Source organism: Phasianus colchicus, chromosome 35, assembly GCF_987193195.1.
Source record: "Phasianus colchicus chromosome 35, bPhaCol1.hap1.1, whole genome shotgun sequence".
Taxonomy (NCBI): domain Eukaryota; kingdom Metazoa; phylum Chordata; class Aves; order Galliformes; family Phasianidae; genus Phasianus; species Phasianus colchicus.
The window spans coordinates 1,584,097-1,601,374 of NC_143470.1; the positions used below are offsets into that span (position 1 = coordinate 1,584,097).

The 17,278-nt window shown below is 63.3% G+C and overlaps 1 protein-coding gene across 1 annotated transcript in view; it reads right to left on the bottom strand.

Annotated features, from left to right (window-relative positions):
- The window catches only part of BAG6 (BAG cochaperone 6), a 56,562-nt gene that overhangs the window by 24,336 nt on the left and 14,948 nt on the right, over nt 1-17,278 (bottom strand). Inside the window, exons 7-13 of the mRNA XM_090129279.1 lie at nt 16,424-16,538; nt 14,744-14,932; nt 11,392-11,713; nt 8,361-8,420; nt 6,203-6,307; nt 5,049-5,152; nt 1,413-1,491 (exon numbers count right to left, since the gene is read on the bottom strand). Of these exons, the coding sequence (XP_089985405.1) occupies nt 1,413-1,491; nt 5,049-5,152; nt 6,203-6,307; nt 8,361-8,420; nt 11,392-11,713; nt 14,744-14,932; nt 16,424-16,538 (974 nt within the window). The remainder of the gene's footprint in view (nt 1-1,412; nt 1,492-5,048; nt 5,153-6,202; nt 6,308-8,360; nt 8,421-11,391; nt 11,714-14,743; nt 14,933-16,423; nt 16,539-17,278) is intronic.

Consider the following 17,278-nt stretch of genomic DNA (forward strand, 5'->3'; position numbering starts at 1 on the left):
CCCATTCCTGCCCCATAACCCCCCATATGTCCCCATTCCTGCCCTGGGCTGTGGGGTGCAGAGGGGAGGTGTGAGGTTTGGGGGGGGGGGGCTGAATTGAGACCCCCCCCTTGTCCCCAATCCTGGCTCACAGCCCCCCCACCCATTTCCCCTAATATTTGCCCCCTATTCCTGCCCCATAACCCCCCATTTCCCCCCATTTCCCCCCATTCCTGCCCCATAAGCACCCATATCCCCCCATTTCCCCCAATATTTCCCCCCCCATAACCTCCCAAATTCCCCCACACCCCCCATCTCACAGCCCCCCCATTTACCCCAATCCTGCCCCATAACCCCCATCCTAACCCATTCCTGCCCCATAACCCCCCATATCCCCCAGTTTCCCCCATATCCCTGCCCCATAACCCCCCATGCCCCTCATTTACACCATTCCTGCCCCATAACCCCCCATATCCCCCGATTTCCCCCATTCCTGCCCCCCCACAGCCCCCCACCTCCCCACTATTTCCCCCATTCCTGCCCCATAACCCCCCACCCCCCAATATTTCCCCCCATTTCTCACCCACAGCCCCCGATCTCCCCCACCCCCATTTCCCCCCCATTGCTGCCCCCATCCCCCACTATTTCCCCCATCTCTGCCCCACAGCCTTCCATCCCACCAGCCCCCCCTCTCTGCCCCCCATTCCTGCCCCATAGCTCCCCGTGCCCCCCATTCCCCCCCCACAGCCCCCCACCCCCCCATTTCCCCCCCATTCCCCCCCCACAGCCCCCCATCCTCCCCTCATTTCCCCCATTTCCCCCCCCCACAGCCCCCATCATCCCCTCATTTCCCCCATTCTTACCCCAACTGACCCCCACCCCCCCTATTTCCCCCCATTCCCCCCCCACAGCCCCCCATCCCCCCCACCCCACCATTTCCACCCCCCCACAGCCCCCATCCTCCCCTCATGTCCCCCATTCTTACCCCAACTGACCCCCACCCCCCCTATTTCCCCCCATTCCCCCCCCCACAGCCCCCCACCCCCATTTCCCCCCCATTCCCCCCCCACAGCCCCCATCCTCCCCTCATTTCCCCCATTCTCACCCCACTGACCCCCACCCCCCTCATTCCCCCCCATTCCTCCCCCCACACCCCACACCCCCCCTATTTCCCCCCCATTCCCCCCCCACAGCCCCCCATCCTCCCCTCATTCCCCCCCCACAGCCCCCCATCCCCCCCACCCCACCATTTCCCCCAACCCCCCCCCATCCCTATTCCCCCCATTTCACCCCCCCCAAAACACCCCCACCCCCCCAAATACCCCTTAACACCCCCCTTCCCCCCCCTCCCACCCTTCCCCTATCTCTATTCACCCCCATGACCCCCCCTCCTAGGACCCCCCCCCCAAAACCCCCCCCACCCCATAACTCACCCAACACCAGGGGCTGCAGCAGCAGCTGCCCCACCAGGCCGCTCAGCACCTGTGCCAACGATGCGCCCCCCCCGGGGGCCTGGGTGGGGGTCAAGGTGATGCCAGACCCCCCCCACCAGGAGGCCCCCCCACCCCAAAAAGAACCCCATAGGGACCCCCACCCCTCTTGCCCACCCCCACCCCAAAAGAACCACATGGGGACCCCCCACCCCAATACAATCCCTCCATCCAATAACAGGCCCATCCCATAATACCCCCCCATCCCATAATACCCCCCCCATCCCATAACACCCCCCCATCCCATAATATCCCATAACACCCCCCCATCCCATAATCCCCCCCATCCCATAACACCACCCTGCTATCCCATAATACCCCCCCATCCCATAACCCCCCCCATCCCATAACACCCCCCATCCCATAATACACCCCCGCCATCCCATAATATCCCCTGCCATCCCATAACCCCCCCATACCATAATACCTGCCATCCCATAATCCCCCGCCATCCCATAATATCCCATAATACCCTGCCGTCCCATAATCCCCCCCGCAATCCCATAATCCCCCCATCCCATAATATCCCATAATCCCCGCCGCCATCCCATAATACCCACCATCCCATAATATCCCATAATACCTCGCCATCCCATAATACCCACCATCCCATAATCCCCTGCCATCCCATAATCCCCCCAGCATCCCATAATCCCCTGCCATCCCATAATCCGCCCCTCCCATCCCATAATATCCCATAATCCCCCCCCATCCCATAATCCCCCCCGCCATCCCATAATCCCCCCCCTCCCATAATCCCCCCACCATCCCATAATACCCCCCATCCCATAATCCCCCTCTGCCATCCCGTAATATCCCATAATCCCCCCCATCCCATAATCCCCCTCATCCCATAATATCCCATAATCCCCTGCCATCCCATAATCCCCCCTGCCATCCCATAATCCCCTGCCATCCCATAATCCCCCTCTGCCATCCCATAATCCCCCTCTGCCATCCCATAATCCCCCTCTACCATCCCATAATCCCCCTGCCATCCCATAATCCCCTGCCATCCCATAATCCCCCCCTCCCATAATATCCCATAATCCCTCCCATCCCATAATCCCCTGCCATCCCATAATCCCCCCCATCCCATAATCCCCCTCATCCCATAATATCCCATAATCCCCTGCCATCCCATAATCCCCTGCCATCCAATAATCCCCCCTGCCATCCCATAATATCCCATAATCCCCCCTGCCATCCCATAATCCCCCACCATCCCATAATCCCCTGCCATCCCATAATCCCCCACCATCCCATAATATCCCATAATCCCCTGCCATCCCATAATCCCCCTCTGCCATCCCATAATCCCCCTCTACCATCCCATAATCCCCCTGCCATCCCATAATCCCCTGCCATCCCATAATCCCCCCAGCCATCCCATAATATCCCATAATCCCCCCTGCCATCCCATAATCCCCCACCATCCCATAATCCCCTGCCATCCCATAATCCCCCACCATCCCATAATATCCCATAATCCCCTGCCATCCCATAGTCCCCCTCTGCCATCCCATAATCCCCCTCTACCATCCCATAATCCCCTGCCATCCCATAATCCCCCTCTGCCATCCCATAATCCCCTGCCATCCCATAATCCCCCCCTCCCATAATATCCCATAATCCCTCCCATCCCATAATCCCCCCGCCATCCCATAATCCCCCCCCATCCCATAATCCCCCTCATCCCATAATATCCCATAATCCCCTGCCATCCCATAATCCCCCCTGCCATCCCATAATCCCCTGCCATCCCATAATCCCCCCCTGCCATCCCATAATCCCCTGCCATTCCATAATCCCCTGCCATCCCATAATCCCCTCCCATCCCATAATCCCCCCCCATCCCATAATCCCCCTCATCCCATAATATCCCATAATCCCCTGCCATCCCATAGTCCCCTGCCATCCCATAATCCCCCCCCATCCCATAACATCCCATAATCCCCCCCCGCATTCCCATAATCCCCTGCCATCCCATAATCCCCCCGCCATCCCATAATCCCCCTCCATCCCATAATATCCCATAATCCCCCTCTGCCATCCCATAATCCCCCCCCATCCCATAATCCCCCTCATCCCATAATATCCCATAATCCCCTGCCATCCCATAATCCCCTGCCATCCCATAATATCCCATAATCCCCCTGCCATCCCATAATCCCCTCTGCCATCCCATAATCCCCTGCCATCCCATAATCCCCCTCTGCCATCCCATAATCCCCTGCCATCCCATAATATCCCATAATCCCCCTGCCATCCCATAATCCCCCCTGCCATCCCATAATCCCCTGCCATCCCATAATCCCCCTCTGCCATCCCATAATCCCCTGCCATCCCATAATCCCCTCCCATCCCATAATCCCCTGCCATCCCATAATCCCCCTCTGCCATCCCATAATCCCCCTCTGCCATCCCATAATCCCCTGCCATCCCATAATCCCCCTCCATCCCATAATATCCCATAATCCCTCCCATCCCATAATCCCCCCGCCATCCCATAATCCCCCTCATCCCATAATATCCCATAATCCCCTGCCATCCCATAATCCCCTGCCATCCCATAATATCCCATAATCCCCCTGCCATCCCATAATCCCCTCCCATCCCATAATCCCCCTCTGCCATCCCATAATATCCCCCATCCCATAATCCCCTCCCATCCCATAATCCCCCTCCATCCCATAATATCCCATAATCCCCCTCTGCCATCCCATAATCCCCCCCCATCCCATAATCCCCCTCATCCCATAATATCCCATAATCCCCTGCCATCCCATAGTCCCCTGCCATCCCATAATATCCCATAATCCCCCTGCCATCCCATAATCCCCTCTGCCATCCCATAATCCCCTGCCATCCCATAATCCCCCTCTGCCATCCCATAATCCCCTGCCATCCCATAATCCCCTCCCATCCCATAATCCCCTGCCATCCCATAATCCCCCTCTGCCATCCCATAATCCCCCTCTGCCATCCCATAATCCCCCTCCATCCCATAATATCCCATAACCCCTCCCATCCCATAATCCCCCCGCCATCCCATAATCCCCCTCATCCCATAATATCCCATAATCCCCTGCCATCCCATAATCCCCTGCCATCCCATAATATCCCATAATCCCCCTGCCATCCCATAATCCCCTCCCATCCCATAATCCCCCTCTGCCATCCCATAATATCCCCCATCCCATAATCCCCTCCCATCCCATAATCCCCCGCCATCCCAAAATATCCCATAATCCCCTGCCATCCCATAATCCCCTGCCATCCCATAATATCCCATAATCCCCCTCTGCCATCCCATAATCCCCTGCCATCCCATAATCCCCTGCCATCCCATAATCCCCCTCTGACATCCCATAATCCCCTCTGACATCCCATAATCCCCTCTGCCATCCCATAATCCCCTGCCATCCCATAATCCCCCACCATCCCATAATCCCCCTCTGCCATCCCATAATCCCCTGCCTTCCCATAATCCCCTCTGCCATCCCATAATCCCCTGCCATCCCACAATCCCCTGCCATCCCATAATCCCCTGCCTTCCCATAATCCCCCCGCACTCACAGGTGCGGCCTGCGGAGCTCCGGGATGCGTGGGGCGGGGGGGCGGCGCCGTGGGGCGGGCGATGACGACGCGCGTCGGGGCCTGGAAACCGCCCACGGCCTGGCCTGCGGGAACGCGCATGTGGGGCGGCTATGGGGCAGCTATGGGGCGGCTGTGGGGCAGCTATGGGGCGGCTGTGGGGCAGCTATGGGGCAGCTATGGGGCGGCTGTGGGGCGGCTGTGGGGCAGCTATGGCGCGGCCGTGGGGCAGCTATGGGGCGGCTGTGGGGCAGCTGTGGGGCGGCTTTGGGCAGCTATGGGGCAGCTGTGGGGCAGCTATGGGGCGGCTATGGGGCGGCTGTGGGGCGGCCGTGGGGCGGCTGTGGGGCAGCTATGGGGCGGCTATGGGGCAGCTGTGGGGCACCTGTGAGGCAGCTATGGGGCAGCTATGGGGCGGCTGTTGGGTGGGTGCGGTGTGGCTGTGGGGCGGCTGTGGGGTGGCTGTGGGGCAGCCATGGGGCGGCTGTGGGGCGGCTGTGGGGCAGCTATGGGGCGGCTGTGGGGTGGCTGTGGGGCAGCCATGGGGCAGCTATGGGGCAGCCATAGGGTAGCCATGGGGCAGCCATGGGGCAGCTATGGGGCAGCCATGGGGCGGCTATAAGGCAGCCATGGGGCAGCTATGGGGCAGCCATGGGGCAGCTATGGGGGCAGCTATGGGGCAGCCATGGGGCAGCTATGGGGCAGCTGTGGGGCGGCTGTGGGGCAGCTAGGGGCAGCTAGGGGTGGCTGTGGGGCAGCTATGGGGCAGCTAGGGGTGGCTGTGGGGCAGCTATGGGGCAGCTATGGGGCGGCTGTGGGGCAGCTATGGGGCGGCTGTGGGGCGGCTATGGGGCAGCTGTGGGGCGGCTGTGAGGCGGCTGTGGGGCGGCTGTGGGGAGGCTGTGGGGCGGCTATGGGGCGGCTATGGGGCGGCTATGCGGCAGCTGTGGGGCGGCTATGGAGTAGCTGTGGCACAGTTATGGGGCAGTTATGGGGCAGCCATGGGGCAGCTATGGGGCAGCTATGGGGCAGCTATGGGGCAGCTATGGGGCAGTTATGGGGCAGCCATGGGGCAGCCATGGGGCGGCCATGGGGCGGCTATGGGGCGGCTATGGGGCGGCTATGGGGCAGCCCACCTGTGGCAGCGGAGGCGGCGGCCGCCACGGCCTGCTGCGTGATCTGATGCGCCACCGCCTGCAGGAACTCGGGGGGCAGCGGCGGCAGCTGCAGGGGGGCTCCTCCTGGGGGGCGCCATATTGGGGGGGGGGGTCAGCGCCCGCCCCATAACCGCCCCCCACCCCATAGCGACCCCCCCACACCCCATAGAGCCCCCACCCCATAATGTCCCCCCCACCCCATAACTCCACACCCCATAACTTCCCCCACCCCATAACGCCCCCCACCCCATAGACCCCCCAGACCCCATAGCCCCCCCACCCCAAAACCCCCCACCCCATAGCCCCCCCCACCCCATAGACCCCCACCCCACAACACCCCGCACCCCATTGACCCCCACCCCATAGAGCCCCCCCCCACACCCCATAACTCCCCCCACCCCATAGCACCCTTGCAGCCCATAACTCCCCCCCACCCCATAGCACCCCCCCACCCCATAGAGGCCCCCCCACCCCATAACTTCCCCCACCCCACAACCCCCCCACCCCATAATGCCCCCCCCACCCCATAGTACCCCCCCCCATAACTTCCCCCACCCCATAGAGGCCCCCCCACATCCCCCCACCCCAAAGCCCCCCCACCCCATAACTTCCCCCACCCCATAGACCCCCCCACCCCATAGTGCCCCACCCCATAGCACCACCCCATAGAGGCCCCCCCACCCCATAGCACCCCCCCCACCCCATAACGCCCCCCCACCCCTCCCACCCCATAGCACCCCCCCAACCCATAACGGCCCCCCACCCCGTAACGCCCCCCCACCCCATAGCGCCCCCCCACCCCATAACGCCCCCCCACCCCTCCCACCCCATAGCACCCCCCCTCACAGCCCCCCCCACCCCAAACCCCTCCCACCCCACAGCCCCCCCACCCCACAACACCCCTCCCACCCCACAACCCCCCCACCCCATAAAGCCCCCCCACCCCATAGCACCCCCCCACCCCATAGACCCCCACCCCATAACTTCCCCCACCCCATAACCCCCCCCACCCCATACAGCCCCCCCCACCCCTCCCACCCCACAGCCCCCCCACCCCACAACACCCCCCCACCCCATAACATCCCCCACCCCATAGAACCCCCCCACCCCACAGCCCCCCCACCCCATAGCACCCCCTCACCCCATAGACCCCCACCCCATAACTTCCCCCACCCCATAACCCCCCCCACCCCATACAGCCCCCCACCCTATAACTTCCCCCACCCCATAATGCCCCACACCCCCCATCCCATAGAGCCCCCCCACCCCATAGCACCCCCCCCACCCCCCCCACCCCATAGCGCCCCCCCCACCCCATAACTTCCCCCCCCCCCATAACTTCCCCCACCCCATACAGCCCCCCCCACCCCTCCCACCCCACAGCCCCCCCACCCCACAACCCCCCCCACCCCATAACGCCCCCACCCCATAATGGCCCCCCCACCCCATAACTTCCCCCACCCCATAGAGCCCCCCCACATCCCCCCACCCCAAAGCCCCTCCACCCCATAACGCCCCCCCCATCCCCCCACCCCATAGCGCCCCCCCCACCCCATAACTTCCCCCACCCCATAGACCCCCCCCCACCCCATAGAGCCCCCCTACATCCCCCCACCCCAAAGCCCCTCCACCCCATAATGCCCCCCCCATCCCCCCACCCCATAACTTCCCCCACCCCATAGACCCCCCCCACCCCATAGAGCCCCCCCACATCCCCCCACCCCAAAGCCCCCCACCCCATAACGCCCCCCCCACCCCATAGAGGTCCCCCACCCCATAACTTTACCCCCCCCATAACCCCACCCCATAGAGGCCCCCCCACCCCATAACTTCCCCCACCCCATAGAGGCCCCCCCACCCCATAGCACCCCCCCCACCCCATAGACCCCCCCACCCCATACAGCCCCCCCCACCCCTCCCACCCCACAGCCCCCCCACCCCACAACACCCCTCCCACCCCACAATCCCCCCCACCCCATAGAGCCCCCCCACATCCCCCCACCCCATACAGCCCCCCCCACCCCTCCCACCCCACAGCCCCCCCACCCTATAGCACCCCCCCCACCCCACAACCCCCCCCTACCCCACAGCACCCCCCCACCCCATAAAGCCCCCCCCGCCCCCCCCCCATACGCACCCATTCCCAATCCGTGCCCGGGGGGGGCACCGCCGCCCCCCGATGGCTGCGAGCCTGAATCTGATGGGGGGGGGATAAAAAAAAAGGGTTATGGGGGGGGGGATATAAAAAAAAAGGGGGGGGACATAAAAAAATGGGGGGTTTGGGGGGGGATATAAAAAAAAGGGGGGGGATATAAAAAAAAAGGGGTTATGGGGAGGGGGGGGGGACATAAAAAAAGGGGGGGGGACATAAAAAAGGGGGGTTTGGGGAGGGGGGGGATATAAAAAAGGGGGGGGGCATAAAAAAGGGGGGTTTGAGGGGGGGATATAAAAAAGAGGGGGGGGGACACATAAAAATTGGGGGTTTGAGGAGGGGAGGGATATGAAAAAAAGGGGTTATGGGGGGGGGATAAAAAAAAGGGGGGGGATATAAAAAAAAGGGTGGTTTGGGGAGGGGGGGGATATAAAAAAGGGGGGGGGACATAAAAAAAGGGGGTTTGGGGAGGGGGGGGTATAAAAAAAAGGGGTTACGGGGGGGGGGGATATAAAAAAATGGGGTTATGGGGGGGGGATATAAAAAAAGGGGGGGGACATAAAAAAGGGGGGTTTGGGGGGGGGGAATATAAAAAGAAGGGGTTATGGGGGGGGGAATATAAAAAAAAGGGGGGGGGATATAAAAAAAAGGGGTTATGGGGGGGGGACATAAAAAAAGGGGGGGGGCATAAAAAAGGGGGGTTTGGGGAGGGGGGGGATATAAAAAAGGGGGGGGGGACATAAAAATTGGGGGTTTGGGGAGGGGGGGGTCATAATAAGGGGGGTGAAATAAAAAGGGGGGGTCTTATGGCTGGGGGGGGACAAATTGGGGGGGGTATAAAAAAGGGGGGTTGTGGGGGGGGCACAGTAAGGGGGGGGGTTTGGGGGTCGCTATTGATGGGGGGGGCACAGTAAGGGGGGGGTCCTGGGGGTCCCTATTGCTGGGGGGGGGGTATTTTTTTGGGGGGGGGTCCCTATTGCTGGGGGGGGTCAGAATAAGGGGGGGGGTTCTGGGGGTCTCTATTGCTGGGGGGGGGGCACAATAAGGGGGGGGTTCTGGGGGTCCCCATTTCTGGGGGGGGGGATGATAATAAGGGGGGGTTCTGGGGGTCCCTATTAATGGGGGGGTCACAATAAGGGGGGGGGTCTGGGGGTCCCCATTTCTGGGGGGGGGCACAATAAGGGGGGGGTTTGGTTGTCCCAATTTCTGGGGGGGGGGTGAGAATAAGGCGGGGTTCTGGGAGTCCCTATTGCTGGGGGGGGGTGAGAATAAGGGGGGGTTTGGTTGTCCCCATTTCTGGGGGGGGGGGGCACAATAAGGGGGGGGTTCTGGGGGTCCTAATTGCTGGGGGGGGTCGTAATAAAAGGGGGGCTTCTGGGGGTCCCTATTGCTGGGGGGGTCACAATAACGGGGGGGGTTGGTTATCCCCATTTCTGGGGGGGGGGGTGAGAATAAGGGGGGGTTTCTGGGGGTCCCCATTTCTGGGGGGGGGTCACAATAAGGGGGGGGTTCTGGGGGTCCCTATTGCTGGGGGGGGGTCAGAATAAGGGGGGGTTCTGGGGGTCCCCATTTCTGGGGGGGGGGTGAGAATAAGGGGGGGTTTCTGGAGGTCCCTATTAATGGGGGGGGTCACAATAAGGGGGGGGGGTTCTGGGGGTCCCTATTGCTGGGGGGGGTCACAATAAGGGGGGGGGTTCTGGGGGTCCCTATTGCTGGGGGGGGGGTCAGAATAAGGGGGGGGTTTGGTTATCCCCATTTCTGGGGGGGGGGATGATAATAAGGGGGGTTTTCTGGGGGTCCCCATTTCTGGGGGGGGGGGCACAATAAGGGGGGGTTTCTGAGGGTCCCTATTGATGGGGGGGGTCGTAATAAAAGGGGCGGGGTTCTGGGGGTCCCTATTAATGGGGGGGGGTCATAGTGTGGGGATTATTGGTGGGGGGGGGGGGTTGGGGAGTCCCCATTTCTGGGGGGGGGGCACAATAAGGGGGAGTTCTGGGGGGGGGGTGAGAATAAGGGGGGGTTTCTGGGGGTCCCTATTGCTGGGGGGGGGGTCACAGTGTGGGGATTATTGGTGGGGGGGGGGGTTTGGGGAGTCCCCATTTCTGGGGGGGGGCACAATAAGGGGGGGGGTTCTGGGGGTCCCCATTTCTGGGGGGAGGTGAGAATAAGGGGGGAGTTCTGGGGGGGGGGGTGAGAATAAGGGAGGGTTTCTGGGGGTCCCCATTTCTGGGGGGGGGATTGATAATAAGGGGGGGTTTCTGGGGGTCCCTATTGCTGGGGGGGGGCACAATAAGGGGGCGGGGTTCTGGGGGTCCCTATTGCTGGGGGGGGGGGTCACAATAAGGGGGGGGGTTGGTTATCCCCATTTCTGGGGGGGGGGGTGAGAATAAGGGGGGGTTTCTGGGGGTCCCCATTTCTGGGGGGGGGGAGCACAATAAGGGGGGGTTTCTGAGGGTCCCTATTGATGGGGGGGGGTCGTAATAAAAGGGGGGGGGTTCTGGGGGTCCCTATTAATGGGGGGGGGTCATAGTGTGGGGATTATTGGTGGGGGGAGGGGGGTTGGGGAGTCCCCATTTCTGGGGGGGGGGCACAATAAGGGGGAGTTCTGGGGGGGGGGTGAGAATAAGGGGGGGTTTCTGGGGGTCCCTATTGATGGGGGGGGTCACAATAAGGGGGGGGTTGGTTATCCCCATTTCTGGGGGGGGAGGGTCACAATAAGGGGGGGTTCTGGGGGTCCCCATTTCTGGGGGGGGGGTCACAATAAGGGGGGGGTTCTGGGGGGGGGTGAGAATAAGGGGGGGTTCTGGGGGTCCCTATTGCTGGGGGGGGTCAGAATAAAGGGGGGGGTTCTGGGGGTCCCCATTTCTGGGGGGGGGGGTCATAATAAAGGGGGAGTTCTGGGGGGGGGGGTGAGAATAAGAGGGGGGTTTCTGGGGTTCCCTATTGCTGCGGGTTGGGGGGGTATTTTGGGGGGGGGGGTTGTTATTTTTTTGGGGGGGGGGTCCCAAAAACTCACCCTGTATGTTCATATGCATCATCACCACCGGCTCCACCGTCTGATGGGAAATGCGAATCACGCGGGGGGGGGGCGGCTGCTGTTGTTGTTGTCCGGGGGGGGCGGGAGGTGGAGGAGGAGGAGGAGGAGGTGGGGGGGGTGGTGGGGGGGGTCCAAGGGGGGGGGGAACTCCGTCGGAATTTTCCCCGGGGGGGGTGGAAGAAAAAGAAGAAGAAGCGGCGGCGCTGGGGGGGGGCGGCCCGGGGGGGCTTTCGGTTGGACCGGTTGGAGGGGGGGGGCGACTTCCATTGCCAGTCATGGTGACCGTGGTGCCGACGTTGATCTGTTGGGGGGGGGGGGGGATTTTGGGGAGGGGGGGGGGGTCAGTGGGGAGCGGCGCTATGGGGTTAAATGGGGGGGTGGGCTCTGATATAGGGATGAATTTGGGGGGGGGCTCTACTTTGGGGGGGGGCTCTACTTGTGGGTCAATGGAGTTAAATGGGGGGGGCTCTGATATAGGGCAGAATTTGGGGGGGGGGCTTTTGGGGCTAAAGGGGGGGGGGCTCTGATATAGGGAAGAATTGGGGGGGGGGCTCTACTTGGGGGTCTATGGGGCTAAATGGGGGGGGGGGCTCTGATATAGGGATGAATTTGGGGGGGGGCTCTACTTGTGGGGCTGGGGGGGGCTCTACTTGGGGGTCTATGGGGTTAAATGGGGGGGGGCTCTGATATAGGGCAGAATTTGGGGGGGGGGCTCTGATATAGGGAAGAATTGGGGGGCGGCTCTACTTGGGGGGGGGATTTTGGGGAGGGGGGGTCAGTGGGGCAGCGCTATGGGGCTAAATGGGGGGGGGGCTCTGATATAGGGATGAATTTGGGGGGGGGCTCTACTTTGGGGGGGGCTCTACTTGGGGGTCAATGGAGTTAAATGGGGGGGGCTCTGATATAGGGCAGAATTTGGGGGGGGGGTTTTGGGGCTAAAGGGGGGGAGGCTCTGATATAGGGATGAATTGGGGGGGGGCTCTACTTGGGGGTCTATGGAGTTAAATGGGGGGGGGGGTCTGATATATGGAAGAATTTGGGGGGGGGGCTCTGATATAGGATAGAATTGGGGGGGGCTCTACTTGGGGGGGGGATTTTGGGGAGGGGGGAGTCAGTGGGGCAGCGCTATGGGGCTAAACGGGGGGGGGGGCTCTGATATAGGGATGAATTGGGGGGGGGCTCTACTTGTGGGTCTATGGGGTTAATTGGGGGGGGGGGCCTGATATAGGATAGAATTGGGGGGGGGGGCTCTGATATAGGGAACAATTTGGGGGGGGGGTCTACTTGGGGGGGGGATTTTGGGGAGGGGGGGGTCAGTGGGGAGCGGCGCTATGGGGTTAAATGGGGGCGGGGGGCTCTGATATAGGGATGAATTTGGGGGGGTGCTCTACTTGTGGGTCCATGGGGTTAAATGGGGGGGGGGCCTGATATAGAATAGAATTGGGGGGGGGGGCTCTGATATAGGGAAGAATTGGGGGGGGCTCTACTTGTGGGTCTATGGGGCTAAATAGGGGGGGGGGCTCTGATATAGGGAAGAATTTGGGGGGGGGGCTCTACTTGGGTGTCTATGGGGCTAAATGGGGGGGGGCTCTGATATAGGGGAGAATTTGGGGGGGGCTCTACTTGGGGGGGGGATTTTGGGGAGGGGGGGTCAGTGGGGAGCGGCGCTATGGGGCTAAATGTGGGGGGGGCTCTGATATAGGGATGAATTTGGGGGGGGGCTCTACTTTGGGGGGGGGCTCTACTTGGGGGTCAATGGAGTTAAATGGGGGGGCTCTGATATAGGGCAGAATTTTGGGGGGGGCTCTACTTGTGGGGCTAAATGGGGGGGGGGCTCTGATATAGAACAAAATCGTAGCCCCCCCCCCCCCCATTTCAGCCCCACAGACCCCCAAGTCCCCCCCCTCGTTTCAACCCCACACACCCTCGAGTGCCCCCCCCATTTCTGCCCCCCCCATATTGTGCCCCCCCCCCCATTTCTGCCCCCCATACCCCCCCACATTGTGCCCCCCCACTGTGCCCCCCATTTCTGCCCCCCCATCCCCATTGCTGCCCCCCCACATTGTGGCCCCCACCCCACATTGTGCCCCCACCCCATACTGTGCCCCCCCATTTCTGCCCCCCCTCACCCCCCTACATTGTGCCCCCCACCCCATTTCTGCCCCCCACCCCCCCATTTTGTGCCCCCACCCCATTTCTGCCCCCCCACATTGTACCCCCCACCCCATTTCTGCCCCCCATCCCCCCCACATTGTGCCCCCCCCACACTGTGCCCCCCACCCCATTTCTGCCCCCCCCACACCCCCACACTGTGCCCCCACCCCATTTCTGCCCCCCACCCCCCCCCACATTGTGCCCCCACCCCATTTCTGCCCCCCCACACCCCCCATATTGTGCCCCCCACCCCATTTCTGCCCCCCCCACACCCCCACACTGTGCCCCCCACCCCATTTCTGCCCCCCCACACCCCCACACTGTGCCCCCACCCCATTTCTGCCCCCCACCCCCCCCATATTGTGCCCCCACCCCATTTCTGCCCCCCCAACACCCCCCATATTGTGCCCCCACCCCACACTGTGCCCCCCACACTGTGCCCCCCCATTTCCGCCCCCCCCATATTGTGCCCCCACCCCATTTCTGCCCCCCCACCCCCCACTGTGCCCCCACCCCATTTCTGCCCCCCCCACACCCCCACATTGTGCCCCCACCCCATTTCTGCCCCTCACAATGCGCCCCCCCACCCCACACTGTGCCCCCCACCCCATTTCTGCCCACCCCATACCCCCCACACCCCCCTATCGTGCCCCCACCCCATTTCTACCCCCCCACACTGCGCCCCCCCATTTCCACCCCCCCCATATTGTGCCCCCACCCCATTTCTGCCCCCCACAATGCGCCCCCCCACCCCACACTGTGCCCCCCACCCCATTTCTGCCCCCCCATACCCTCCATATTACCCCCCCCACCCCCATCATGCCCCCCCACCCCATTTCTACACCCCCCACCCCCCCATCCAGTGCCCCCCACCCCACTTTTGCCCCCCCACATTGCCCCCCCCCCTTACCCCACACGCATCGCACCACCCCCAGACCCCCCCCATCCACACCCCCCCATCCAGTGCCCCCCACCCCACTTTCGCCCCCCCACATTGCCCCCCCCCTTACCCCACATGCATCACACCACCCCCAGACCCCCCCCATCCAGTGCCCCCCACCCCACTTTCGCCCCCCCACATTGCCCCCCCCCCTTACCCCACACGCACCGCACCACCCCCTCCCCCCCACCTTTCCCCCCCTCCCCAAGACCCCCTGACACCCCCCCCCCTCCATACCTGGATAGGGATGGCCGCCTGCTGCAGCACCACGGGGGGGCCGTAGTGGGGGGGGGGCCGAGCCACGTGCAGAGGCCGGGGGGGGGCAGCCCCCAGGTTGCAGCGCAGCTCAGACAGGGCCACCAAGGCGTTGCCCAGCAGCCGCTGGCTCTCCCCCACCATGCTCAGCACCCGCTGCTCCTCCTCGCTCTAAATTTTGGGGGGGGGGGGCACAATGTCAACCCCCCCCCCTCCCCCCTCCCCAGATCCCAGAGGGATCCCCACTGCAGGGTGACCCCCCCCCCCAGTCACACATGGTACGGCCCAGGGACCCCATACTGACCCCTCCCCCCGCAGTGACACATGGTACGGCCCAAGGACCCCCACTGCAGGGTGACCCCCCCCCCCAAACAAACATGGTACAGCCCAAGGATCCCCACTGCAGGGTGACCCCCCCCCAGTCACACATGGTACGGCCCAAGCACCCCATAGTGACCCCTCCCCCCCCAACCATACATGGTATGGCCCAGGGACCCCCAGTGACCCCCCCCCCCCAAACAAACATGGTATGGCCCAGGGACCCCCGTTGTGACCCCTCCCCCTCCAATGCCCCCCCCAGTGACCCCTCCCCCCACAGTGACACATGGTACAGCCCAAGGACCCCCACTGCAGGGTGACTCCCCCCCAGGCACACATGGTACGGCCCAAGCACCCCATAGTGACCCCCTCCCCCCCCAACCATACATGGTATGGCCCAAGGACCCCCACTGCAGGGTGACCCCCCCCCAACCATACATGGTACAATGCAGGACCCCCCTGTGACCCGTCCCCCCCCCCCCAGTGACACATGGTACGGCCCAGGGACCCCCACTGCAGGGTGACCCCCCCCCCAAACAAACATGGTACGGCCCAGGGACCCCCCTTGTGACCCCAACCCCTCCAATGCCCCCCCCCCCCCCAGTGACCCCTCTCCCCCCCCGGTCACACATGGTACAGCCAAGGACCCCCATTGCAGGATGACCCCCCCCCCAACCATACATGGTACGGCCCAGGGACCCCCAGTGACCCCTCCCCCCCCATCACACATGGTACAGCCCAGGGACCCCCACTGCAGGGTGACCCCCCCCCAACCATACAGGGATCCCCCCGTGCCCCCCCCCCCAGTCACATAACGTATCTCCCACCCCCCCCCCCAATCACACATGGTATCTCCCACCACCCCCCGCATTCACACATGGTATCTCCCACCCCCCCCCCCCGTCCCAGTCACACATGGTATCTCCCACCACCCCCCCCCAGTCACACATGGTATCTCCCACCACCCCCCCCCAGTCACACATGGTATCTCCCACCCCCACCCCCCCCATTCACACACAGTATCTCCCACCACCCCCCGCCGGTTACACATGGTATCTCCCAGCCCCCCCCAATCACACATAGTATCTCCCATCACCCCCCCCCCAGTCACACATGGTATCTCCCCCCCCCAATCACACATGGTATCTCCCACCACCCCCCCCCAATCACACATGGTATCTCCCACCCCCCCCAATCACACATGGTATCTCCCACCCCCCCCATTCACACATGGTATCTCCCACCACCCCCCCCAATCACACATAGTATCTCCCACCCCCCCCCCCATTCACACATGGTATCTCCCGAACCCCCCTTATTTTGGGGGGGGGTCCCACCGCTCACCCCGCTGCCCTCCCCCCCCAGCAGCCGCAGCTGCCGCATCCGGAACGGCTCCAACCGCGTCTCCAGGCGCCGCAGCTCCGTCAGCACCTCGGCCAGCTCCTGTGCCGTGGGGGGGCTGCGGAGGGGGGGGGGGGGGGGGGGGGGGCAAACGTCACACACAGCCCCCCCCCCCAATCAACCCCCATCTGTCACACAACCCCCCCCCCAATGCACTTTGACCCCCCCAAACTGACCCCCCCTCCCCCCACCCGGGTCTGATTCCCCCCCCCCCAAATTTGCCCCCCCCTCCCCCCCAATCTGCCCCCTACCCCCCCCCCCCCCGCCCCCCCAATCTGCCCCCTACCCCCCCCCCCCCCCGCCCAGTCTGCTATGCACCAATCTGGTCCCCAAGCTGCCCCCCCCCCGTCCCAATTTGCCCCCCCCAATCTGCTCCCCCCCCAAACTGCCCCCCCCAAATCTGCCCCCCCCAAAATGCCCCAACCCCCCCCAAATCTGCCCCCCCAAACTGCCCCAAACCCCCCCAATCTGCCCCCCCAAATCTGCCCCCCCAAATCTGCCCCCCCAAACTGCCCCAACCCCCCCAAATCTGCCCCCCCAAACTGCCCCAAACCCCCCCAATCTGCCCCCCCTAATTTGCCCCCCCAAATCTGCCCCCCCAAACTGCCCCAAACCCCCCCAATCTGCCCCCCCTAATTTGCCCCCCCAAACTGCCCCAACCCCCCACAATCAGCCCATAATTTGCCCCCCAATCTGCCCCCCCAAAATGCCCCAACCCCCCCAAATCTGCCCCCCCAAACTGCCTCAACCCCCCCAGTCAGCCCCTAATCTGCCCCCCCAAACTGCCCCAAACCCCCC